Raw genomic sequence first — 25,729 nt, 5'->3', positions numbered from 1 at the left:
ACCAGAAATTCTCCCTCCAATTATATCTGAAATTGGCAGGGAAGAAGATGCTGTCCTCCCACGTGATCTAATAGCTAAAACCCCTAGGGAGTTCCTTCAGCTCTCACCACCGTATTCTGCAAGAGACCTAAATCAGACGTCCTATGAGGTGATGTGTTCATTTCCCTGAACTTTGTTTATGGCAGAGCCACCTTCCCCCTGAAACAGGAGAAAATACAGGCAATGAGGCAAAGAAAGTTATCAATCAAAATGATACTGAACTTCAGATTATTAGGTTTATTGAAACCATCCTCTTGGCTTAGCTGACATTCCTCAGTATCTTTTACAGGACCACAAAAGATCAGGGTCCTGCAAAATCTCAACAAATATTAGGCTCAACAAACCAACTGTGATTCTCAGATTAAGCAGAAGTGTTCAGGCCCAGGGCAGTAGAAGAAAGCAGACTCGCCAGTCCCTGCAGCTCCAACCTGTCCTCGTATCCACCTCTGTTTTTGCAGGCACTTTCCGTGGAGAGTTGGAGAGAAGACCTGTAAATGGGAAGACTGTTCCACTGGAATTGATAGTTCTGATGTTAGAGGTGAGAGAATTCCAAGTTCTGAGGCGAGTGGTCCAAAGAGTAACAACTAAGTCTATAGATGGCCCGTAAAACACAGAATGAGCAGGACATGAATCATTAGAAAGTAGACGGCTGCTAGAAGTGGCACTCGGGTCCGTGAATGACAGAGTGAACGCAGGACTCGCTTCCATCCAATGCCACTCCGGGTCTGAAAGAAAAATGTGAAAGTCAGAGAGTTTTCACCCTATAGGGCTACGCTGCTTTCCCTCCTAGTAGTCTTGCACTTAAGCAAAGCTGACCCAACCACTGTAGAAAGGGGTATCCTGAGAGGAAAGTTGCCTCAGAGTCAACAACTTGGCAAATTCCACCAGGTTCTTCTAATCTTCCCCACCCTTCCAGCCTTAGACTCATCAGCTGTTCAGTGGCTGGACTTCCACATTCCTTCTCCTCAGCTCCTTGCCCCCAATACAGCCAGCCCTGTCTGATAGTAGAACACCCTCTCTTTATCCTTTTTCCTTCTTACCCTTCGACAACTGTTGCTTGTAAGATCTATTAACAGTGCCTGCTCCTGAGTGCCACAGGAGCCAATGATAGGAGTCCGGGAAGAGTCCCATTCACTGTGCTCTAACCTGAGTTGAGGAAAAAAAGAGGCATAGCATTGGTTCATAGCATAAGAGGCTGATCAGGCCAAGTCTTCCCAGTCATCCTGCCACACAATGCAGCATAGGAGGAGACTTGTAGCAAAAGCTGCTCCCACAGACATAACCCGATGCAAGGGCGGTACCAGCAGATACCTTCCTTCAGCAGCAGCAAAATGTGATGATAACTATCAGGAATTGACTGCCTACTTACTGTGTATCAGGCTCTAGGCTGGGTGCTTTACATACATTTAATCCTCAGGTTTTGGGGTTGGTCTTATTATCTTCAAAGTGCTAAGGCTTACAGAGGTTAAATTACTTGCCCACGGCGGCACAGCCAGTAAGCAGTAGAGCCAGAATTTAATACCCAGCTTTGTCTTTCAAGCCTCACGCTCTTCTTTCCACCACACACCTGACTTGGAGAAACTCGTTATATATTTTTTTCTTTTATTAAAGGCTAATAGGCAAAAGCATCCAAGGAAGATTTCTGTGGGGTTTTAAAAATTAAATTGAACTAAAAAAATTAAATTGAATTGGCAGTCTCTACTGCCTTCTGGCTCATTTTTTGCTGATTTGCTTATTTAATACTGGAACTTCTCCATTTAATGAAGAGGCTGTCATTACTCACTCAATGGTTATGTCAAACAAACAAAGGAGCTGCATGTAACAGCACATTTGATCAAGCATTTGCCTACAGGGATGAACTTTTTCATTGGGGTAGGGAGGATGAAACCCTTTCCTCCATTCTTCGTGCTTTCTCCTTATGAAAGGATATCCATTAGTTTAATACTCTTGGGATCGCTGCAGGACACATTCTTTTCTCCAGGAGAGAATACCTTAATCCAATTTGTGAGTCTAGAAAGAGAAACTGAGCATGCACAGCCTAGCTCCTTCTTTCCTGCTTCCCTCCTGAGAGCCAGGCTGACTAAAGAATACACCTTCTGTGTCTATTCCCCCATGCAATAAGCTTTTCAGAAGCAGCAGCATGGTCTGTTACCATGGAGGTCAGTCTGTCAATGTAGGCTAGGCTGAGGAAGGAAGTCTGTAGGTATTGATGAGGAAGATAGTATTGGCTGCCTTTATACTGGAAGGCCACTGAGTTCCACCTGCTCTATAGAGTACATGTGAGATTCTAATGTTACAATGGTAGTACCTGGACTAGGTAGGCAGCCCTTAATTAGCTATCCCAATTTCCATTCCGCATCAGGGCTAAAGAGGGAATTGTGGCTTGAATTAATATGGCTTGCCCACAGGCTCAAGAATCATCATCCCACACATGCAGTCTCAGCTGGTTTGGGTCAGGTTAGTTACACAAGAGGGAGATCAACCTCCCCATTGGCCAGGTTTCACCGGTCTAAACAATTCCATAGCAAGTGGAAGACAAACAGTCATGGGGCCACAGGCCTGAAAACGCTCGGCAGAGATGGCAAGACACCACACAAGGCATTTAAGCAAAGCTGGCCCACCCTCGAAGCTGCATATCAAGGCCTGAATAGGTGATGAAAATTAAGAGGTTGTGAATATGTTGGATTGGAAAGAAAGGTATCTCAAGTAAGACCTACTCAATGGGGCTGTCACCTCTGCCACATAAACTTTGCAAGAAGGCATTAATATCAGAAATGTCATTCTCTGAGGAAAGTGATCATATACATAGGTGGCTTTCTCCCAAAATATAATCAAAGTGCCTGCTTTTAACGATATTTTCCATGGAAAGGGACTTCCAGCAGCAAAACACTTGTAGCAACTCTCTATCCTCTCATGCATAGTGATTCTTTTGATGAATTGAGAATAAGGAACGAGGGATGTGTAGCTCTGCCCTTCCGAGTTACACTTGGAGCAAACTGCTCATAGGAAGCACAGTTCGCTCTGTTACTCCAATGCTCTAGTTTGGCAAGAGCAGGATTTTCTGTGAAGGAGGTCTACCTTGGCCCAACATTGTCTGTGACTAGGAGGGAAAGTTCAGGGTTAGGAAGTGCATTTGCCAACAAATAGAAAAGCCACATTCTTTTAACATCATTTTTAAAGCAGTCTTTTAATCTCTCAATCTTTTAATCTTTTAAAAAAGATTTCAATGGATTCAGATCTCAGGTAGAAAATGAAGTTGTCACTTACCTGGTCCTCTAGAAAACCCAACACCTACCTCATATAGTTATTGCTGGGATGAAATAAGATATCTTTCAATAATGGTAGATATCATTATTATTCTCTAAGAACAACTGCTTTAGAAAACACTGACTCTCCTACACTCCCAAAAGTACAGTGTTCTCTTGGGTGCCCACAATGTTGGTAAACTCATTGCAGCAACTACCTCAAGATGAGAAAAAGATCTTAAGAAATCCTGAGTCTGGCAGGAAATGTACACGAGTATGATCAGAAAGGATCGGAAGGGAACAGAGGCGATATCCCTCAGCCTTTACCGTCTGATCTGCTCCTCGGCCAGAGAGAGAGCATTCTCGGCAGCCACTCTTTGGTCTCGTTCTTCTTCCAGCAGCTTCCTTAATTCATTCACTTCCTGTCTGGTGTTGCACAGCTGCTGCTGAGCTTCAGAAAAGCTTCAGGATGAAAGGAAAACAAAGAGTATCACTAGATGCAGAACACAGTTGCTAATACAAGGGATTCAAAGTCTTCATAAGGTTGTAAAGCAAGAAAATTCATAGAAGCCTGTCTGAACACGGTATTTTAAAAGCAAAGTTGTAGAAGGATTAAATGAAGCTGCAGAAAATACCTAAAGAAATTTCAGGAACTGATTATCTTTCATTTTACTATCATAGAATCGTTAGTGGTGTGTGTGTGTGTGTGTTGGTGTTGCTCTTTTTGTTTTACAAACTTTTCACACACAAATGTTAGTTATTATTGTTACTATTTGATCCTCACATCACTTCTGTGAAGCTAATAAGACATATTAACTCCATATAAAAGACTCCAGTTAAATCTAGATTACTGCCTAATTTCTGGACTCTAGTGTATGCTCCAGGGTTGAGAGAGCCACTCCCCTACCTTTGCTGCGGCTCCCTTAGTTCCTCAGGATCACTCTTTCTGTGAACTCCATTCTTTTCCTGGGGAGCTCCTGGAGCAACATCTATATTTAGTGGCCCCTGGAAGAAGAATAAGCTTAGTAATTCAGTGACGAAAGCTCTTAAGAAAGTGTACTCGAGCAAAACGAGAGCTCGTTTACAGAGGATTATCCCCGCTTATAATTCTCAAGTCCAAATTTAGAAGTCAGAAGCTTCTGCTCTAGCAGATTACTCACCTACATAAAACTCTCGTCTTGATTAGATTTTTCTCCCAGATTCTCATTCTTGAATTTCTCCTCTTAAAAGTAAAGTCTGGGCCGAGCACCGCGGCTCACGCCTATAATCCCAGCACTTTGGGAGGCCGAGGCGGGTGGATCACAAGGTCAGGAGTTCAAGACCAGCCTGGCCAAGATGGCGAAACCCTGTCTCTACTAAAAATACAAAAAAATTAGCCAGGTGTGGTGGCAGGCGCCTGTAATCCCAGCAACTCGGGAGGCTGAGGCAGAGAACTGCTTGAACCCGGGAGGCGGAGGTTGCAGTGAGCCGAGATCGTGCCACTGCACTCCAGCCTGGGTGACAGAGCGAGACTCCGTCTTAAAAAAAAAAAAAGTTAAGTCTGCTGTGGATGTTTATGGATTTTCCAGATGCCACTTTGATCCTTCCCTTGCTCGCCAGCCCCTCCCAAACCCCTTCTCCTCCTCCGTATCCTATATGTCTTCATACTAATTCTCAGGCTCCTCCAACTTCAATGCTGCACTCCTCTCCCTGGCTGTCAACAGTGCTGCCTGTTTCGTTTCTCAGGTCCGAAGTTTCCTACAATTTTCTTATTGCTTAAAGCAAAATCAATACTTCCTCTGTTTCAGAGTACCAAAAGTCTCGGTCATCGCTGTTTCCTACTCATGTTTTGATTTCTCTCCCACCATCTCACTGATCTTTTTTCTTCTAATTGCTTCACTGTAATTTTTCTCAGACCTTATTCCCATGTCAATTAACTCTTTCTTCTCTCTCATTTTCTTCCCTGACACCTAATTACATTAACTTCTTCCGTAACTTCTTCCATACTTCCACCACTTACACTAAATGTCATCACACTTTTCCCAGTCTCTCACCTTCTCCTTACTCACCGCCTGCAGCTCTTGAACCTGCTTCTCCAAGACTGCACAGTGATTTAAAAGGTCACCATAGTGCTGCTGGTTCTCACGAAGACTCTGACTGGTATCGCAGAGCTGAATGGAAAGGGTGTTTTTCTCTTCCAGTAGCTGAGAGAACTGAAACAGAAGCGAGGATAAGCACCATCCTGCAGTACTATAAGGAGTGCTTAGGCGAACTGTTCTGAGTTTTCAGGATTGAATTTTCCTATGGAAGACCTTTGTTTCAGCAACAGCAACAATAGCACTTTGTGTTCCTTCAAAGTTGGAAAAAGCATAATTTTTTTTCTTTTTTTTTACCAAGACAGAAAACAATTCTGGAGGAGTAGCAGAAAGGTTTTCTTGTTTTGTTTTTTAAAAGGGTGCCCAGTACATTAACTGAAAAACCATGAAGCAGAAATCCATAAGCAATCTAATAAGATAGGCTATTCTGGGTACATAAGAGGGAGAAGGCAGTGCCTCAGGTCGAAGTTCACGCTACTAACAAATGACTATAATCTCCAGAACTCAATATGGCTGGAGAGAGCTGTCACCCCAAAATGTGTGCAATAATATGACTAGGCAGATTCCTCAGTACCATAAAGGGTTATAAGTTACTGAGAGAATAGAATAAAAAGTTATAAAATGTGGTAGAAGGGAGAAACAGAATAAATCCCAACATGTCTATGTGTATGTCAGAAACTGTATTGGGAGCATAGATTCCCCAGGTAGAAACATTTCAGTCCCTTAAAGCAGAACTCTCCTCTACTGCATGACTAACAGGTCATCGTTCAGTCTTCCCTTGAACGTGTTCAGTGTTAGGGTGCCCACTACCTGACAAAGCAACCCGAACCATTTAAAAAACTGAAAATTCGTTTTTATATTGAATGAAAAATTTACCTATTGTAGCTTCTCCCCATTGATTTGAATTTGGTACTCTGGAACTACAATTCTCTCACTTGCAGGCTGTCAAGTTTTAAGTTTTAGTTGTGATTAGCCTCCAGGTACATTAATAACCACAGAGATGTCTCTCCAACTTATATACTGTAGGACCATGTACATTATATGAGAGGAACCCAGTATACCAGTTGCATGTTCAGTCTTTTCTTGATGATTCTTTTTTGTAAGTTTTTGTGAAAAAAAGTTGAAACAAACAATGTTTTAGAGGAGAGGCGACAGTTTTCTAGAGACAACTGTGAGAAAGGGCATTTGATGCATATAAAAAATTAGAACAAGAGAATCCATACATACTTGTAAAAGTGCTCTGTTAGCTGAAAATTGCTCTTCGGATGTAGGGTTATTTTTTGTTTGTCATTCTGAACAGCAATGTTAGCTTACAAAGTACTTTCACTAGTATCATCTTATTTGAGACAGACAGAGAAAGGATTTCTGTCCTTGTTTACAAATGGCTAGTAGATGTCAAACCAGGACTCAAGTGTGGTTCTTGATTCCAAGTCTAGAGCTCTATCTACTATCTGATGGTGTCCAATCTGACAGTCTAGCAATGAAAGTTAAGAAAATTATAGAATTTTGTTTTCATCCATCTCATGTTTTTACGTTTTTACGTTTCTAGCACATTTTTACATTATATACAAACATCCAACCAGCTGGTAGAAATGCAGTCATCCTTTATTACCTATGGGGTATTGGTTTCAGGACCACCCCTGGACTCCCAACTCCCAGTATACCAAAATTTAAGGGTTGCTCAAATCCCTTATATATAATGGCAGGGTATTTGCATATAACTTATATGCAACCTCCCATATACTTAAAATATTTTTAAATTCATGCATAATAGATGTACATATTTTCAGGATACATGCTACAATGTAATATATTCATATAATTTGTAAAGATCAAATCAGTGTATCTGGAATATCCATCACCTTAAGTATTTGTCTTTCCTTTATGCTAGAAGCATTTAAATTCTTCTCTTCTAGGTATTTTTAAATGTACAATCGATTGTGGTAAACTATAATCACCTATTGATTTACCTAACACTAGGTCTTATTTCTTCTATCAAACCATGTATTTGTACCCATTAATCAACTTCTCTTCATTCCCTCCTCTCCTTTATCCTTCCCAGCCTTTAGTAACTACCCAATGCACTCTCTACCTTCATGAAATTAACTTTTTTTTGCTCCCACACATGAATGAGAATGTGATATTTGTCTTTCTGTTCTTGGCTTATTTCACTTAACATAATGTCCTCCAGCTCCATCCATGTTGCCATGAATGACAGAATTTCATACCTCTTTATAGCTAAATAATATTCCCTTGTGTATATATACCACATTTTTAATCTATTCATCTGTTGATGGGTACTTAGGTTGATTCTATATTTTGTTTTTTATGAATAGTGCTGCAATAAACATGGGAGTACAGATGTCTTTTTGATATATTGACTTCCTTTCTTTTAGATATGTGGGTTGCTGAATCATATGGTAGTTCCATTTTTTGCTTTTAGATATACCTCCATACTGTTCTCCACAGTGGCTGTACTAACTTACATTGCTAACAGTGTATGGGAGTTCCCCTTTCTCTGCATCCTTGCCAGCATCTGTTACTGCCTGTCTTTTTGATAAAAGCCATTTCAGCAGAGGTGAGATGATATCTCACTATTGCTTTGATTCACAATTCTCTGATGATTAGTGATGCTGAGTTTTGTTTTAATATCTGTTGGCCATTTGTATGTCTTCTTTTGAGAAATGTCTATTCAGATGTTTCGTCAATTTTTAAATTGAGTTATTTGTTTTCTTGCTATTTAATTGTTTGAGTCCCTTATATATTCTGGTTATTAATCCCTTGGTAGATGGGTAGTTTGCAAATGTTTTCTCTCATTTTGTGGATTGTCTCTTCACTCTGTTGATTGCTTCCTTTGCCGTACAGAGCCTTTTAGCTTGCTATAATCCTATTTGTCTGTTTTTGCCTTGGTTGCCTGTACTTTTCAGGTCTCACACAAAAAAGCCTTGACCAGATCCATGTGCTGAAGCATTTTCACAAGTTTTGTTCTAGTAGTTTCATAGTTTCAGATCTTAGAATTAAGTCTTTAATCCATTTTGATTTGATTTTTGTATGATGAGAGATAGGAGTCTAGTTTTATTTTTCTGCATATAGATATCCAGTTTCCCAGCACTATTTATTGGAGAAATTGTCCTTTCTCCAGCGTATGTTCTTGGTGCCTTTGTCAAGGATAAGTTGCCCCTAAATGCCTGGCTTTATACCTGGGTTTTTAATTGTTTCATTGGTGATCTGTGTGTTTGTTTTTATGCCCGTATCATGCTGATTAATCAGATAGTGTGATGCTTCCAGCTTTGTTTTGTGTGTGTGTATGTTTTTTTAGATGGAGTCTCACTCTGTCACCCAGGCTGGAGTGCAGTGGTGCAATCTCGGCTCACTGTAACCTCCACCTTCCAGGTTCAAGCAATTCTCTGCCTCAGCATCCCAAGTATCTGGGATTACAGGCGCCCACCACCATGCCAAGATAATTTTTGTATTTTTAGTAGAGACGGGGTTTCACCATGTTGGCCAGGCTGGTCTTGAACTCCTGACCTCAGGTGATCCACCTGCCTCGGCTTCCCAAAGTGCTGGGATTACAGGCGTGAGCCACCACACTCGGCCCAGCTTTCTTCTTTTTAATCAAGATTGAGTTAGCTATTTAGGAGTTTTTGTGGTTACCTACACATTAAATTTTTTTTTCCATTTTTGTGAAGAATGTCATTGGTATTTTGATAGGGATTGCATTTAACCTGTAGATTGTTTTGTGTAGTACTGTCATTTTAATGTTATTAATTCTTCTAATCCATGAGCATGAAATATCTTCCCTTTTTTAGTGTCCTTTTCAATTTCTTTCAGTGTTTTATAAATCTTTCACTTCTTTGGTTAAATTGATTCCTAAGTATTTTAAGTTCTTTGTAGCTATTGTAAATGGGATTGCTATCTGTCTGTCTGTCTATCTATCTATCTATCTATCTATCTAGATCGATCTATCTATCTATCTATCTATCTATCTATCTATCTATCTATCTATTTTTGAAACACAGTCTCGCTTTGTCGCCCAGGCTGGAGTGCAGTGGTGCGATCTCAGCTATTGCAACCTCCGCCTCCCAGGTTCAAGTGATTCACATGCCTCAGCCACCTGAGTAGCTGGGATTACAGGTGTGCACCACCATGCCTGGCTAATTTTTGTATTTTTAGTAGAGAAGGGATTTCGCTATGTTGGCCAGACTGGTCTCAAACTCCTGGCCTCAAGTGATCTGCCCACCTTGGCCTCCCAAAGTGCAAAGATTACAGGCATGAGCCACCATGGCTGACTGGGATTGCTTTCTTGATTTCTTTTCCAGATTGTTTGCTGTTGGCATATATAAATGCAACTGGTGTTTGCCTGTTGATTTTGTATCCTGCAACTTTACTGAATTCGTTTATCAGTTCTAACAGTTTTTTGGTGGATTCTTTCGGTTTTTCTAAGTATAAGGTCAGATCATCAGCAAAAAAGGCTAATTTGACCTCTTCTTTCCAATCTGGATGTGCTTTATTTTCTTTTGCCTAATTGCTCTAGCTAGGGTGTCTAGTAATATATTGAATAACAGTGGTGAAAGTGGGCATCCTTGTCTTATTCCAGATCTTAGAGGAAACGCCTTCAATCTTTCCCTGTTCAGTACAATGTTATCTGTGGCCGCCATATACTTTAAATAATCTCTAGATTACTTATAATACGTAACACAATGCAAATGCTATATAAATAGTTGTTATACTGTATTTTTAAAATTCATGTTTTTTTCCTGAATATTTTCAATCTACAGTTAATTAAATCTGTGAATGCAGAAACCACCAATATGAAGGGCCAACTATAAATATAAAACCTGAACATCTGACAAAAGAATTAGGGCAGTGGCTTAGAGAACAATCTATGCTGAGAGCCCATCTACTACAATCTCATTCTGGGGCCCAAGAAGCAATTCTCCTAGTTAGCTGGGGCTCATTCAGAGTGAGACTAAGCTCATGAGATTGTAAGCTTCATGAAGGAATATGTGTATCCTCAGTACTTAGCACACAGCCAGGCTCATGGAAGAAAAATAATAGTTATTAGTTTAATGGCTGAATAAGGCTAGGAATGAGGTGCCTTTCTTACAGATGAGTTCTAAAGGAAGAACTGTTTCTCACTCAGAATGACAGTGACCGATGCAGTGTTTCTCACACTTCAAGTGGAATTACATATCTCAATAAAGGTGTTAACACAACTTTATCACTTAGAATCCAGTATATAAATATACGTAGTTAAAACTAAAGTTTGTCAAAGACAGACAAATTCTTTATTATATATTACATACATGTTTTTACCTCATTTCTTTTTCTGTAAAAACACCAACTGCACTATTTGTAATAGCCCCAAACTGGAGAAGCCCAAATGTCCTTCAACAGAATAGAGATTGTGGTATATGCCTACAGTGCAATACTACACAGCATGAGAGTGGAAAAATGACACTATATGCAACGACATGGATGAATCTCACAAAATAAATGAAGCAATACAAAAGAGAAGGTATGACGCCATTTATATGTAGTTCTAAGTGGGTAGGAGTGAACAGAAGACACAAGGGACTTCTGGAGTTCTTGTATGTTCTGATTCTAGATCTGGGTGCTGATTATATATATAGGCATCTTCACTTTGTGAAAATATATCATGATGTACTTATGATTTATTTACTTTTCTGTATGTTTTACTTCAATAAAACATTAAAATTTTTTTAGTTGTTACCCACCAAAATGATTTCATCATTAATTAATGGTCCTGAATTTCAGTTTAAAACACTGTCCTAGACAGACAAATGCCCAGTGTGATTCAGAGTCTAATGTTTGGAGAGTAAATGTAACAGAGATGAGATGGGAGTTAGTTTACGAAAAAAAGAGACAGGCTAGAGCTGTAAAGGGTGGAACTTCCGGAAATAGCTGATTTGCTGGAAGGGGAACTGCATGGGAGCTGCTCTGGAGTCCCTTTGAAAACTCCCAGACAAATCTACCAATAAAGGGTCTGCAGTTTAACCAATTCATTTGGGCCTGCAAACTTTAAAAACTGCAAATGTCTCCTCCAAGTTAATAGTGTAGTCTCTGATACTTCAGTGTCAATTAGTTGAATTTAACTACATTTAATAAGTACCTTCTATATATGCAGTCACTGTGCTTTTCCACATACATGATCACGTTTATCTCAGACTGACTTCCTCCTAACACCTCAGGCAAGTTACTTACCACTCCAGGGCCTTTTTCCTCATCTGTGAAAATAGCCTAGTGATCTTTATAATTTTTGGATCACAGATCCCTTGGTCAACTGATGAGTTCTTGTGATGAAAAGCTTATACACACACACTATTGTGCATACAATTTTTGGGCATTCTTGGCTCTCCTCAAAGCTAATCTCTGGACTTCTGATTCTGATTGATCTCTAAATATCTTGTAGTTCTATCATAGACTACTTAGCTGAGTTCCTCTCAACAGGGCAGAACTAGGGCAGGTGCCACTAAAAAATATTTTGAATAGCCAGGGAGCAACAGGAGGACAGTTCTTAAGAGGGTGGGGTAGGGAGTAGCCTCAGCATTAATACAAGTGATACAGGTCAGGGGGAAGGCTTCCCAAAGTAGTTGGCTTCTTCACTCTTACTCTCTGAATTTATCCAATCATTCCCAAGGACTCACCAAGGGCAAAGAACAAGAAATGGCCCTGTGTCCAGGGCTTTGGAATAAGCACCCAGGTCCTGAGAAAGGTGAAACTTGTGTACCCTAAGATATGCTACAGCTGGGACTCTATGCTGAATCAGCTTCTATTTGCCTTCCTGTTCCAGTCATGGAAAAAAGAAACTGAATTCCAGTCTAACAGGAAACACTTACCTTGCTGTTCAGTTGCTGAATTCTTAATTCCTTTTGGTGAATTTCCTTTAAGCTGTCATTGAGCTGGGTCCTGAGAAGTTCTGTCTCATAAATCAGATTTTGTGACCCATCTGGGGAAGCTGATGTCTCTGGGGATGCCTGCCAGGACACAAGCATTGATGAAATTCTCTCCTAAGATTGCTCATGCTTAATTCCTTCCCTCTAGAAATCCTGTCCGCCCCATAGGAAGTCATAAGGTGGCTTATGGGCACTTAAAAGTGGCAGATACTTAATTTGTAGTAAGTTGATGCTTTCTGGTTTAGTGCCTTTAAAAAAAAAAAAAAAAACTTTCTCTGCAATCATTATCATTTGTTTAAAAATTTATCTCTGAGTAACAATCAGCATTGAAATTACTCACCTGTCTTTGGTATTGCACTTTGAGGGGCTGAGCCTGGGAGGAAGAAGACCTCAATTCCCTTATAAGATTCTGCAGATGACTGAGCTGCTGATCTTTATCTGAAATAGCCATAAGGTACTGTTCCTTCATTCTCCTCTCATGTATTTCCCAGGAACTCTTCTCCATCCTAGAAAAAACATGACACAATCACAGGTAAAAAATATATGTGTAGCTGGGCATGGTAGCTCGCACCTGTAACCTCAGCACTTTGCTTATCTTCAAAGTTACTCAAATCTGGAAGGTAAAGAAAGAAAGGCTAAGAAAAAGGTGGAAAGAGAAAATGTGGAGAAAAAACAGAAATCTTTTTTTCTCTATCTCTCTTTCTCTTCCCCAAGGGTCAATTATATAAGGAAATAAGGAAAATAAATATCCTTTTAGATTGCCATTAGAGGAAATTTAAAGAAGAAAGGCTGCAGGAAATAAGCCTTTAGAGGCCTTTAGAGCTTTGCAGCTCTTCTTAGGTTTACACTAGTAGCTGAACACTTTAATATTTCTGTAGTTCTAGGTGATGTGGAGATAAGATTAGAGGATTAAGCGATGCTCTGACACGGTACCAGTCACCTTTGGAGGACCCTGAATTCAATGCTCAGCATTAAAGTGCATCTGAAGGACACAGCAAGCACCTAAACTTTTGATGATATATTAAGATTCTAACAGAATAAAGCTGGGGTGCTAATCCCTGAAGAAAAATGGAGGTCAAAATGGAGCAATTTATCTTTTCTCTTGAGATTCAATTTCGAAAAGAAGAAACAAATTTATATTTCTAGAGAGCAAAACTCAGTTGCTTTGCCTTTTTTTTTTTTACTTGCTCTGCAATCATCATCATTTGTTTAAAGAAAAAAAAATTGTTCTTGTATTATCTGGGGAAGCTGCCAACTCCATGCAATGAGCTTGATACATTTCACTTATAAGCAAGTCCATAAAGATGTTAAATATGAAAATCTTTTAGATGTAATTTTACTCCATAACATTTAAATCACTGAATTCTAAAAAGCATTTTGCTATATCAATGTTGCTTAAGGTTTAAAATCTTGGGTGTCTGAACATTAAGAACTCTCTTAGAGATGTTATGATATTTATACTATATTGACAGTTGTCATTCTAGTGGCCCCTTGTAAGCTGGATAGGAATTGAGACTCCAACTCATATTTTCTGTATTCATTTGCCTCTTGTCCTCTAACATTGGTGAGACAAAGCGGGTGCTGTGTGATCAGCAGCAATGTCCAACATGGTAATTCTCCTTTTAATATCAAATCTTGAAAGCTTTTTGAATTTGTTTTTCTTTTTTTTTTTTTTTTTTGAAACAGGGTCTCACTCTGTCACCCAGGCTAGAGTGCAGTGGCATGATGTTGGCTCACTGAAACCTCCACCTCCCGGGTTCAAGCAATTCTCCTGCCTCAGTCTCCCAAGCAGCTGGGATTACAGGCGCACGCCACCATGCCCAGATAATTTTTGTATTTTTAGTAGAGACAGCCAGGCTGGTCTTGAACTCCTGACCTCAGATGATCCACCCGCCTTGGCCTCCCAAAGTGATGGGATTACAGGTGTGAGCCACCGCGCCCAGCCAAGTTTGAATTTATTAAGGCAGCATGAACCATCTTAAGTTAAACAGTTACAACCTCCCCAAAATGAGGCTGCAACAACTAGACCTGTTTTTATACACTAAGTGTTTATTCTTGGGATTAAATTTGTTAGAAAAATTGAATTTAAAAAAAATCAGAATTATAGATCCTATCTTAATTTCTTCTGCCATGATAGCATTGTTATTGTTCTGTTCCTTAAAAACAAGAGCTAGGATTTCTGGTTCTAGACAAAATAAAATAAACACATTTCTCCTTATTCCTCCAACTAAGGCTGAGTATCCCTAATCAGAAAATCAGAAATACTCCAAAATCCAAAACTTTTTGGGCACTGCAATGACACTCAAAGGAAATGCTCATTTAGATAATGCAAATATTCCAAAATCCAAAAAAATCCACAATCCAAAACACTTCCAATCCCAAGCATTTCAGATAAGGAATACTCAACCTGCATAGATAAAACCCTTTGGCCTTATAAATAAAAACAAACATAAGAAAATTTAGAAAGATGAAGGTGGCAAGCCAGCTAGGGATCCCCAGACTTGAGGAATGACATGGTGGCAAGTTCCTTGGTTTACCATTTGTATTCTGCATATCCCAAACTGGATACTGGAGAATTCCATGACCCAGGAACACCAATGAGTACCAGGTTTACTCTGTCTTGACAAAGGACCAGGAAGGGACAGTCTAGTTAGACAGAGACATTCATGATAATAACCACCATACTCCAGGCAAACAACATGGAAAAACCACAGTATCTCACCACTCCCATTAACAAAGACCTGGTAGATGAGCTAGTTACCTTCTTGGCTGGTGATAACAAGGTACACCTCACCCTCCCTACTGGAGTAGTGTCAGAAAAGGCCAAGTATGGAGCTTGGGCTCTCATGACCACCTAGTGTTAAGAAGGTTCCTCTCTCCGACTGCCCCTCCTCCCCCCACTCCCACTGTGGTATCACTGGAGGCAACATGTGGGGCCTGGACATCCACCTCCACCATAACAAGGTTGATAAGGCACTCTTCCTTGTCCCTGCAGAGGTGGTATCAGAAGAGACCAAGTGGGGAATCTGGGACTTTGAGTACCACCCAGTAGTAACAAGATGCCCCTCTTCAACCATTCCCCATAGTGTCAGTGGAGGCTAAGCGGACAGCCTGGACTTTCACCACCACCTGGCAATAATGAGGTGCCCCTCTCCATTCCTTCCAGCACAGTATCAATGGAGGCCATGTGGGCATCATGGACTTTCACTTCCCCTGGCAGTATCAGGACATCCCTTCCTTCTAGGGGTATCAACGAAAGTTGAATGGGGTGCCTGGAGTTCACCATCCACCTAGTGTCTCCTTTCCTCTGCTGGTGTGTTGTCAGTGAAGCCTGCTAACACAGAAGATTCAAATAAGACTGAAAGTCTTATAATCTCCAAAATGTTCGGAATATAACTAAAAATCACTCATCATACCAAGAACCAGGAAAACCACAACTTGATTAAGAAAAGGAAATCAACAGATTATAACATTGAGGTGACACAGATATTAGAATTATATGACAAGAATTTTACAGCAGCCATCATAGAAATGCTTCAACAAGCAATTACTAAGATACTGGAAAAAGTATAGAAAGCTTCAGCAAAGAAAGAGAAGATGTAAAGAAGAACTGAATGGAAATTTTAGAACTGAAAAATACAATATCCAAACTAAAAAGCTAACTCACTGGGTGCCACAGCAGAATGGAGGTAGGAAGCAGAGAACTTGAAAATCAAATAGAAAATACCAAATCTGAATGATAAAGAGAAAATAATCAATAAACTGGATTTCATCAAAATTAAAAAGACCCTGTTGAGGGAGATAAAAGATAAGCTGCAAATTGGGAAAAAATATTTGCAAACCACAAATCAAACACAGAATGCATACCTATAATATATAAAGAATGCTTAAAACTTAACAGTAAAAAGTTAACCCAATTAGAAAATGGACAAAAGGCACAAACAGATATTTCATCAAAGAGGATATATGGATGTCAAATACGCACATTAAAAAGATGTTTGGCCATTATGCAAAGTGGTTTTGCAGTTTCTTAAAAAACAAAACATTCACTTACTCTATGAGCTAGCATTTGCACTCCTGGGCAATTATCCCAAAGAAATGAAAACTTATGTCCACACAAAAACCTATATACAAATGTTCATAGTAGCACTATTAGAGTAGCTAAAAATTAAAAACACTATGCATGTCCTTCAACAGGTGAATACAGTGGTATATTCATAATATGAAACATTATTTATAATGAAAAGAATGAACTACGATACGTACAACAATACTGATGGATCTCAAGGGCATTATGGCACATGAAAAAAGCCAATTTCAAAGGGTTATTCCAGTTAGAAAACATTCTAAGCCGGGCACAGTGGCTCACGCCTGTAATTCCAACACTTTGGGTGGCCGAGGCAGGGGAATCATGAGGTCAGGAGATCGAGACCATCCTGGCTAACACGGTGAAACCCCATCTCTACTAAATATACAAAAAAATTAGCTGGGCATGGTGGTTGGCGCCTGTAGTCCTAGCTACTCGGGAGGCTAAGGCAGGAGAATGGCGTGAACCCAGGAGGTGGAGCTTGCAGTGAGCCGAGATCGCGCCACTGGCTCCAGCCTGGGCCACAGAGCGAGACTCTGTCTCAAAAAAAAAAAAAAAAAAAAAGAAAAGAAAACATTCTCAAAATGACAAAATTGAAAACAGGTGAGTGGTTGCTAGGGGTTGAGGATGCAAGGAGGGTAGGGAAGGGAGGAACGTGACTATAGACTAGTAGCACAAAGGACGTATTTGTGGTGATGGAGTAGTTCTGTGTTTTGGTTTTGGTGGTGCTTACATAAATACACATGTCACAAAATTGTATAGAACCACACACACAGCTACTCAAATGCATGTAAAAATGGTGGAATCTGAATGTGGTCTGTGAATTGTACAAATGGCAGTTTCCTGGTTTTGATACTGTGCTACAGTTATATAAGATGTTACCACTGGAAGAAACTGGGTGAAGTGTACATAGAAGCTCTCTGCACTATCTTCCCAAATCTACAATTATTTCAAAATAAAAAGGTAAAATGAAAAGAGTTGAAAAGGAGGGATTATCGTACCTGAGCTGATGCAGCTCATGCTGCCAGGAGAGGTTTTCCTGCCTGAGTTCTTCTTGCATAATCTGAAATGTTTTTGTCTTATCTTGATACTCCTGAAGTTGAGCCTTCAGTGGACGTAACTCTGTGATCTCTTGATTAATCTGTAAGTATTGCTGCTGCAGATTCTTCAATTCCTTCAGCTTTAACCAAAGGGAAAGTAAAAGGATTATTTGTCACATCTCATTCATTTAACTATAAGTAATTGGTAGCTCCCTACTAAGCAGTCAGACACTACAACATGAAACCAGCACCTAACAGTCCACTGACGACATATCACTGCAGCATAAGTCTCTAAAGTGGTGAAATACATGCAGCTAGGCTGATGGAAATCACCCATGGAGCTGCCATCGAGGCTGCAGGGTCTGACTATTCCTGCAACTTCTACTCCTTTTCCTGGTTCCTAAGGTCGTAAGTTCACTTTAGGGCTACAATTCTGATGTGGGGTAGACTTAAGAGACCTACAGCTTCACTGTGGGTGGTCACATCCTAAAACAAGAACTAGTCATGTGTCCTTGTTAGGGTTCTTAACTTTCCTACAGGCCTATCAATCTTAATTGTAGCTTAGTGGATACTGATTATAAAGAAGGCACTGCTGCTCAGTGGTTAAGGACACAGGCTCTGGAGTTAGATATCGTACTACTTCTTGGACATGTGACCCAATGCATGTTCTTCATACCCTCTAAGTCTTAATTTTCCTCATCTATTAAATGAAGATAATTATAGTACCTTTTTCATAAGAATATGAGAAGTAAATGAGCAAATTAATGCACTTCACACATAAAGTTAGTGATGACGACAGACTTGCCTTTAATTAGCAACACTGCCTACCTACATTTCAGATATATTTTCAAGCTCTTTATCTCCAATACTCATTAAAAGCTTAGTAATACTTGGGAGAAATAATATCAGGACATCTGGGAAAAGATGGGGGTCTTGTTCACACACCTCTTTCACCCACTTAGAAACATCGCTAAAGCTAAAATAATAGCATTTTTTAAAGCACAAAACACAAGAACAGGAAAAACAATAGAGAAATCAGCAACAATAAAATTAATTTTGGAAGCTGAAAAGCAGATGAGTAAGTGGTAACTGACTTAACAGATCTGAGAAAGCAGAATCTAAAGCTGACAGTAAGAAAATCCAAGAATCAGTAGAACGTACTCTGCAGAATCTTCAAAAGGCTCAGGAATTAGCAGCATCATGTACCTCTGGAAAATACGGTGATGGGGGTGGGAGGGAGGTGATAGCTGAGATAAGGAGGTCTAGATGAAAGCTGCCTAAGAAGCAATTTTTTTTTTTTGGAGAGACGGAGTCTCAGTATGTTGCCCAGGTTGGTTTCAAACTCAAGGGCTCAAGTGATCCTTCCACCTTGGCCTCCCAAAGTGCTGGGATTACAGGCATGAGCCACTGTGCCTGGCCAGAAAACAACTTCATCCATAGATCCCCTCCTCAGCTCCACACTTTTTGTTACTCCAACAGACAACTAATTTTATTCTCTGGAGAGGTAAAAGAAGTGTCTGTGGACTATGGCACATGAGGCACAGTTGCAAGTAAGGGTACTGTTCCAAATAGAGTGAATGCATGCTTCCTGAGTGCTTGAAGCCTTTCCCCTACTGAGCTTGAAGACTGCTGGTAAAAAGCCTTTTCCCTCCACAATGGAAATGAGAAGTCTTCTCTTGAAAATCTGACCAGCCCAAGAGAAACTAAAGATACTGAGATAAGGGCTACCAATAAGCTCAATAAGATCATCATGCAATGAAACTCCATTGGTAAGCCCTACCCACAAGCTTTTAGACCCTCCCCTTAAACATGAAGAGTACACTGAGGATTAACCTTCACCTGAAGAATGGCTAACATTAAGGAAGGGAAGAAAACCAACTGGAGAAGGTAATTTAGAAGAGATTATCAGGTGAGAAAATGTAATGTACTCAAAGATTTAAGAGATAATATTGTAAATAAGAAACATTATAGCATAAATTAAAAATTATAAAGAAAAACTCATTATAAGAAAATGTCAAAAAACAAAACTACCACCACTAGCCTTAGAAAAAGAAGTTAAGGGATCCTGAGCAACATGGCCTAATAGGAACAGCTCCAGCCTCCAGCTCCCAGCACAAACAACACAGAAGACGGGTGATTTCTGCATTTTCAACTGAGGTACTGGGTTCATCTCAGTGGGGAGTGCCCAACAATCAGTGCTGGTCAGCTGATGCAGCCCAACCAGTGAGAGCTGAAGCAGGGTGAGGCACTGCCTCACCTGGGAAGCGCAAGGGGGAGGGGAATCCTGTTCCTAGCCAAGGGAAACTGAGACACACAACACCTGGAAAATCAGGTAACTCCCACCCTAATACTGCGCTTTACCAAGGGTCTTAGCAAACGGCACACTAGGAGATTATATCCCACACCTGGCCTGGAGGGTCCCACACCCACGGAGCTTCCCTCATTGCTAGCACAGCAGTCGGAGATCTAACTGCAAGGCAGCAGTTGGAAAACACTCTGCAGAATATCATCCAGGAGAACTTCCCCAACCTAGTAAGGCAGGCCAACATTCAAATTCAGGAAATACAGAGAATGCCACAAAGATACTCCTCGAGAAGAGTAACTCCAAGACACATAATTGTCAGATTACCCAAAGTTGAAAGGAAGGAAAAAATCTTAAGTTCAGGCAGAGAGAAAGGTCGGGTTACCCACAAAGGGAAGCCCATAAGACTAACAGCAGATCTCTCGGCAGAAACTCTCCAAGCCAGAAGAGCGGGGGCCAATATTCAGCGCTCTTAAAGAAAAGAATTTTCAACCCAGAATTTCATATCCAGCCAAACTAAGTTTCGTAAATGAAAGAGAAATAAAATCTTTTACAGATAAGCAAATGCTTAGAGATTTTGTCACCACCAGGCCTGCTCTACAAGAGACGGTGAAGGAAGCACTAAACATGGAAAGGAACAACCAGTACCAGCCATTGCAAAAACATGCCAAAATGTAAAGACCATCAATGCTAGGAAAAAACTGTATCAACTAATGAGCAAAATAACCAGCTAATATCACAATGACAGGACCAAGTTCACACATAACAATATTAACCTTCAATGTAAATGGACTAAATGGTCCAATTAAAATACACAGACTGGCAAATTGGATAAAGAGTCAAGACCCATCAGTTTGCTGTATTCAGGAGACCCATGCAGACACACACACAGGCTCAAAATAAAGGGATGGAGGAAGATCTACCAAGCAAATGGAAAACAAAAAAAAGCAGGGGTTGCAATCCTAGTCTCTGATAAAACAGACTTGAAACCATCAAAAATCAAAAGAGACAAGGCCATTACATAATGGTAAAGGGATCAATTCAACAGGAAGAGCTAACTATCCTAAATATATATGCACCCAATACAGGAGCACCCAGGTTCATAAAGCAAGTCCTTAAAGACTTACAAAGAGACTTACACTCCCATACAATAATAATGGGAGACTTCAACACCCCACTGTCAACATTAGACAGATCAATGACACAGAAAGTTAATAAGAATATCCAGGAATTGAACTCAACTGCAGCAAGTGGACCTAATAGACATCTACAGAACATTCCACCCCAAATCAACAGAATATACATTCTTCTCAGCACCACATCACACTTATTCCAAAATTGACCACATAGTTGGAAGTAAAGCACTCCTCAGCAAATGTACAAGAACAGAAATTATAACAAACTCTCTCGCAGACCACAGTGCAATCAAACTAGAACTCAGGACTAAGAAACTCAATCAAAACCGCTCAACTACATGGAAACTGAACAACCTGCTCCTGAATGACTAGTGGGTACATAACGAAATGAAAGCAGAAATAAAGATGCTCTTTGAAGCCAAAGAGAACAAAGATACAACATACCAGAATCTCTGGGACACATTTACAGCAGTGTGTAGAGGGAAATTTATAGCACTAAATGCCCACAAGAGAAAGCTGGAAAGATCCAAAACTGACACCCTAACATCACAATTAAAAGAACTAGAGAAGCAAGAGCAAACACATTCAAAAGTTAGCAGAAGGCAAGAAATAACTAAGATCAGAGCAGAACTGAATGAGATAGAGACACAAAAAACTCTCCAAAAAATCAATGAATCCAGGAGTTGGTTTTTTGAAAAGATCAACAAAATTGATAGACCACCAGCAAGACTAATAAAGAAGAAAAGAGAGAAGAATCAAATAGACACAATAAACAATGATAAAGGGGATATCACCACCAATCCCACAGAAATACAAACTACCATCAGAGAATACTATAAACACCTCTATGCAAATAAACTAGAAAACACAGAAGAAATGGATAATTTGCTGGATACTTACACTCCTCCAAGACTAAACCAGGAAGAAGTTGAATCCCTGAATAGACCAATAGCAGGCTCTGAAATTGAGGCAATAATTAATAGCCTACCAACCAAAAAAAGTCCAGGATCAGACGGATTCACAGTCGAATTATACCAGAGGTACAGGAGGAACTGGTACCATTCCTTCTGAAATTATTCCAATCAATAGAAAAAGAGGGAATCCTCCCTAACTCATTTTATGAGGCCAACATCATCCTGATACCAAAGCCTGGCAGAGACACAACAAAATAGAGAATTTCAGACCAATATCCCTGATGAACATCGAAGCAAAAATCCTCAATAAAATACTGGCATACCGAATCCAGCAGCACATCAAAAAGCTTATCCACCATGATCAAGTGGGCTTCATCCCTGGGATGCAAGGCTGGTTCAACATATGCAAATCAATAAACGTAATCCAGCATATAAACAGAACCAAAGACAAAAACCACATGATTATCTCAATAGATGCAGAAAAGGCCTTTGATAAAATTCAACAGCCCTTCATGCTAAAAACTCTCAATAAATTCGGTATTGATGGAACGTATCTCAAAATAATAAGAGCTATTTATGACAAACCCACAGCCAATATCATACTGAATGGGCAAAAACTGGAAGCATTCCCTTTGAAAACTGGCACAAGACAGGGATGCCTTCTCTCACCACTCCTATTCAACATAGTGTTGGAAGTTCTGGCTAGGGCAATCAGGCGAGAGAAAGAAATCAAGGGTATTCAGTTAGGAAAAGAAGAAGTCAAATTGTCCCTGCTTGCAGATGACATGATTGTATATTTCGAAAACCCCATTGTCTCAGCCCAAAATCTCCTTAAGCTGATAAGCAACTTCAGCAAAGTCTCAGGATACAAAATCAATGTGCAAAAATCACAAGCATTGTTATACACCAGTAACAGACAACAGAGAGCCAAATCAGGAATGAACTCCCATTCACAATAGCTTCAAAGAGAATAAAATGCCTAGGAATCCAACTTACATGGGATGTAAAGGACCTCTTCAAGGAGAACTACAAACCACTGCTTAGTGAAATAAAAGAGGACACAAACAAATGGAAGAACATACCATGCTCGTGGATAGGAAGAATCAATATTGTGAAAATGGCCATACTGCCCAAGGTAATTTAGAGATTCAATGCCATCCCTATCAAGCTACCAATGACTTTCATCACAGAATTGGAAAAAACTGCTTTAAAGTTCATATGGAACCAAACAAGACCCTGCATTGCCAAGACAATCCTAAGCCAAAAGAACAAAGCTGGAGGCATCACGCTACCTGACTTCAAACTATACTACAAGGTTACAGTAACCAAAACAGCATGGTACTGGTACCAAAACAGAGATATAGACCAATGGAACAGAACAGAGACCTCAGAAATAATACCAGACATCTACAGCCATCTGATCTTTGACAAACTTGACAAAAACAAGAAATGGGGAAAGGATTCCCTATTTAATAAATGGTGCTGGGAAAATTGGATAGCCATAAGTAGAAAGCTGAAACTGAATCCTTTCCTTACTCCTTATACGAAAATTAATTCAAGATGGATTAGAGACTTAAATGTTAGACCTAATACCATAAAATCCCTAGAAGAAAACCTAGGTAATACCATTCAGGACATAGGCATGGGCAAGGACTTCATGTCTAAAACACTAAAAGCAATGGCAACAAAAGCCAAAATTGACAAATGGGATCTCATTAAACTAAAGAGCTTCTGCACAGCAAAAGAAACTACCATCAGAGTGAACAGGCAACCTACAGAATGGGAGAAAATTTTTGCAATCTACTCATCTGACAAAGGGCTAATATCCAGAACCTACAAAGAACTCAAACAAATTTACAAGAAAAAAACAAACAACCCCATCAAAAAGTGGGCAAAGGATATGAACAGACATTTCTCAAAAGAAGACATTCATACAGCCAACAGACACATGAAAAAATGCTCATCATCACTGGCCATCAGAGAAATGCAAATCAAAACCACAATGAGATACCATCTCACACCAGTTAGAATGGCGATCATTAAAAACTCAGGAAACAACAGGTGCTGGAGAGGATGTGGAGAAATAGGAACACTTTTACACTGTTGGTGGGATTGTAAACTAGTTCAACCGTTGTGGAAAACAGTATGGCTATTCCTCAAGGATCTAGAACTAGAAATACCATATGACCCAGCCATCCCATTACTGGGTATATACCCAAAGGATTATAAATCATGCTGCTATAAAGACACATGCACACGTATGTTTATTGCGGCACTATTCACAATAGCAAAGACTTGGAATCAACCCAAATGTCCATCAGTGACAGACTGGATTAAGAAAATGTGGCACACACACACCATGGAATACTATGGAGCCATAAAAAAGGATGAGTTTGTGTCCTTTGTAGGGACATGGATGCAACTGGAAACCATCATTCTCAGCAAACTATCGCAAGAACACCGCATGCTGTCACTCATAGGTGGGAATTGAACAGTGAGATCACTTGGACATGAGAAGGGGAACATCACACACTGGGGCCTATTATGGGGAGGGGGAATTGGGGAGGGATGGCAAGGGAGTTATACCTGTTGTAAATGAGGAGTTAATGGGTGCTGATGAGTTGATGGGTGCAGCACACCAACATGGCACATGTATACATAGGTAACTAACCTGCACGTTGTACACATGTACCCTAGAGCTTAAAGTATAATAAAAAAAAAAAAGAAAAAGAAGTTAAGAAAATCTATCTATGAGACAAAGAAAAAAATTCCTTAGACATTAAAAATAGAATGGCACAAATGAAAAAAAATTTGGAATCAAAATACAAAGGTAAGAAAATCTTCCAGAAATACAGCAAAAAAAGAGAGAAAAGGTAAGAAAATTAGAGAAGCATTCGAGAAGGTCCTACATCTAAATAACAAAAATTTCAGAAATAAGACAACAGAGAAAAAGGATAGAAGAAAATGGTAAAAAAATAATTCAATGAAATTTCCAAAAAGCTGCTAGTATGATTTCTTAGATTCAAAGGACTAGTTAGCATGATAAAGAAAAAAAGACCTATACCAAATTATACAATCAAAAAATTCCAGAATAGGGGAGAAAGGGAGGGAAGGTGGGGTGAGGGGAAGAGAAGTGAGAAACAGATGACATACAAAGGATCAGGAATCAGAATAGCTTTAGATTGTGAACCACATATAACCTAAAAAGCTATAAACCAATGTTTTCACAGTTTTCAAGGGAAATTATTTTCAGCCTAGAATTCTATATCCAACAAAACTATCCACCAGGTAAGAGAGATAAAAAGACATTTTCAATAGCTACTGAATGATTTATTCCAAGAAAAAGATGGCACAAAATCAAGAAAACGAATACATAGAATAGACGAAATAGGAGATCTAATATAGGAGAAAGGTGAAGGGAAATATTCTAGGATAGAAAGTGTATCCTAGGAGTACAGGGCCACTGGTTCATGTAGAAGGAAATCAGGTACTCCGGGAGAATTTTCTTCCTGAAGATGACATTGATGGCAATAAACATCTTGAGAGGAGATGTGGACAAATGGCAGTAAATCTGAGGTTAAATTACATTAAGTGCAAAGAAAACTAAGTAACAACAATAACAAAAATTGTTATTAGTCTGGGAAAAACAGACTCAGGAAAATAAAAGTAACATGTCTCTAATGCTCTAGTAGCATTTGTAGTCATAAAAATGCAAATCTGAATTGGTTTAACCAAAATTAAAATTAAATTATATCAAGAAAATGAGGAAGGTCAGGCGTGGTGGCTCACGCCTGTAATCCCAGCACTTTGGGAGGCCGAGGTGGGCGGATCACAAGGTCAGGAGATCGAGAACATCCTGGCTAACACAGTGAAACCCCGTCTCTACTAAAAACACAAAAACTTAGCTGGGTGTGGTGGTGGGCGCCTGTAGTCCCAGGTACTTGGGAGGCTGAGGCAGGAGAATGGCGTCAACC

At 39.8% G+C, this 25,729-nt stretch overlaps 1 protein-coding gene across 39 annotated transcripts in view; it reads right to left on the bottom strand.

Annotated features, from left to right (window-relative positions):
- Positions 1–256: 256 nt before the first annotated feature.
- The window catches only part of GOLGB1 (golgin B1), a 91,539-nt gene continuing 66,066 nt past the window's right edge, over positions 257–25,729 (bottom strand). For 36 of the 39 annotated variants that reach the window (XM_074033337.1, XM_074033339.1, XM_074033343.1 and 33 more), the window contains 8 exons: positions 17,365–17,543; positions 12,617–12,782; positions 12,220–12,357; positions 5,318–5,476; positions 4,192–4,289; positions 3,612–3,746; positions 1,080–1,185; positions 257–764 (listed from right to left, as the gene is read on the bottom strand). In XM_074033337.1, the coding sequence (XP_073889438.1) occupies positions 630–764; positions 1,080–1,185; positions 3,612–3,746; positions 4,192–4,289; positions 5,318–5,476; positions 12,220–12,357; positions 12,617–12,782; positions 17,365–17,543 (1,116 nt within the window). In that variant the 3' untranslated portion in view covers positions 257–629. The remainder of the gene's footprint in view (positions 765–1,079; positions 1,186–3,611; positions 3,747–4,191; positions 4,290–5,317; positions 5,477–12,219; positions 12,358–12,616; positions 12,783–17,364; positions 17,544–25,729) is intronic. The other 3 variants (XM_005548019.5, XM_015446372.4, XM_015446373.4) reach the window with 1 other exon arrangement.

Source organism: Macaca fascicularis, chromosome 2 (assembly GCF_037993035.2).
Source record: "Macaca fascicularis isolate 582-1 chromosome 2, T2T-MFA8v1.1".
NCBI classification, from domain to species: Eukaryota; Metazoa; Chordata; class Mammalia; order Primates; family Cercopithecidae; genus Macaca; species Macaca fascicularis.
This window is presented reverse-complemented; position numbering and strand designations above follow the sequence as displayed.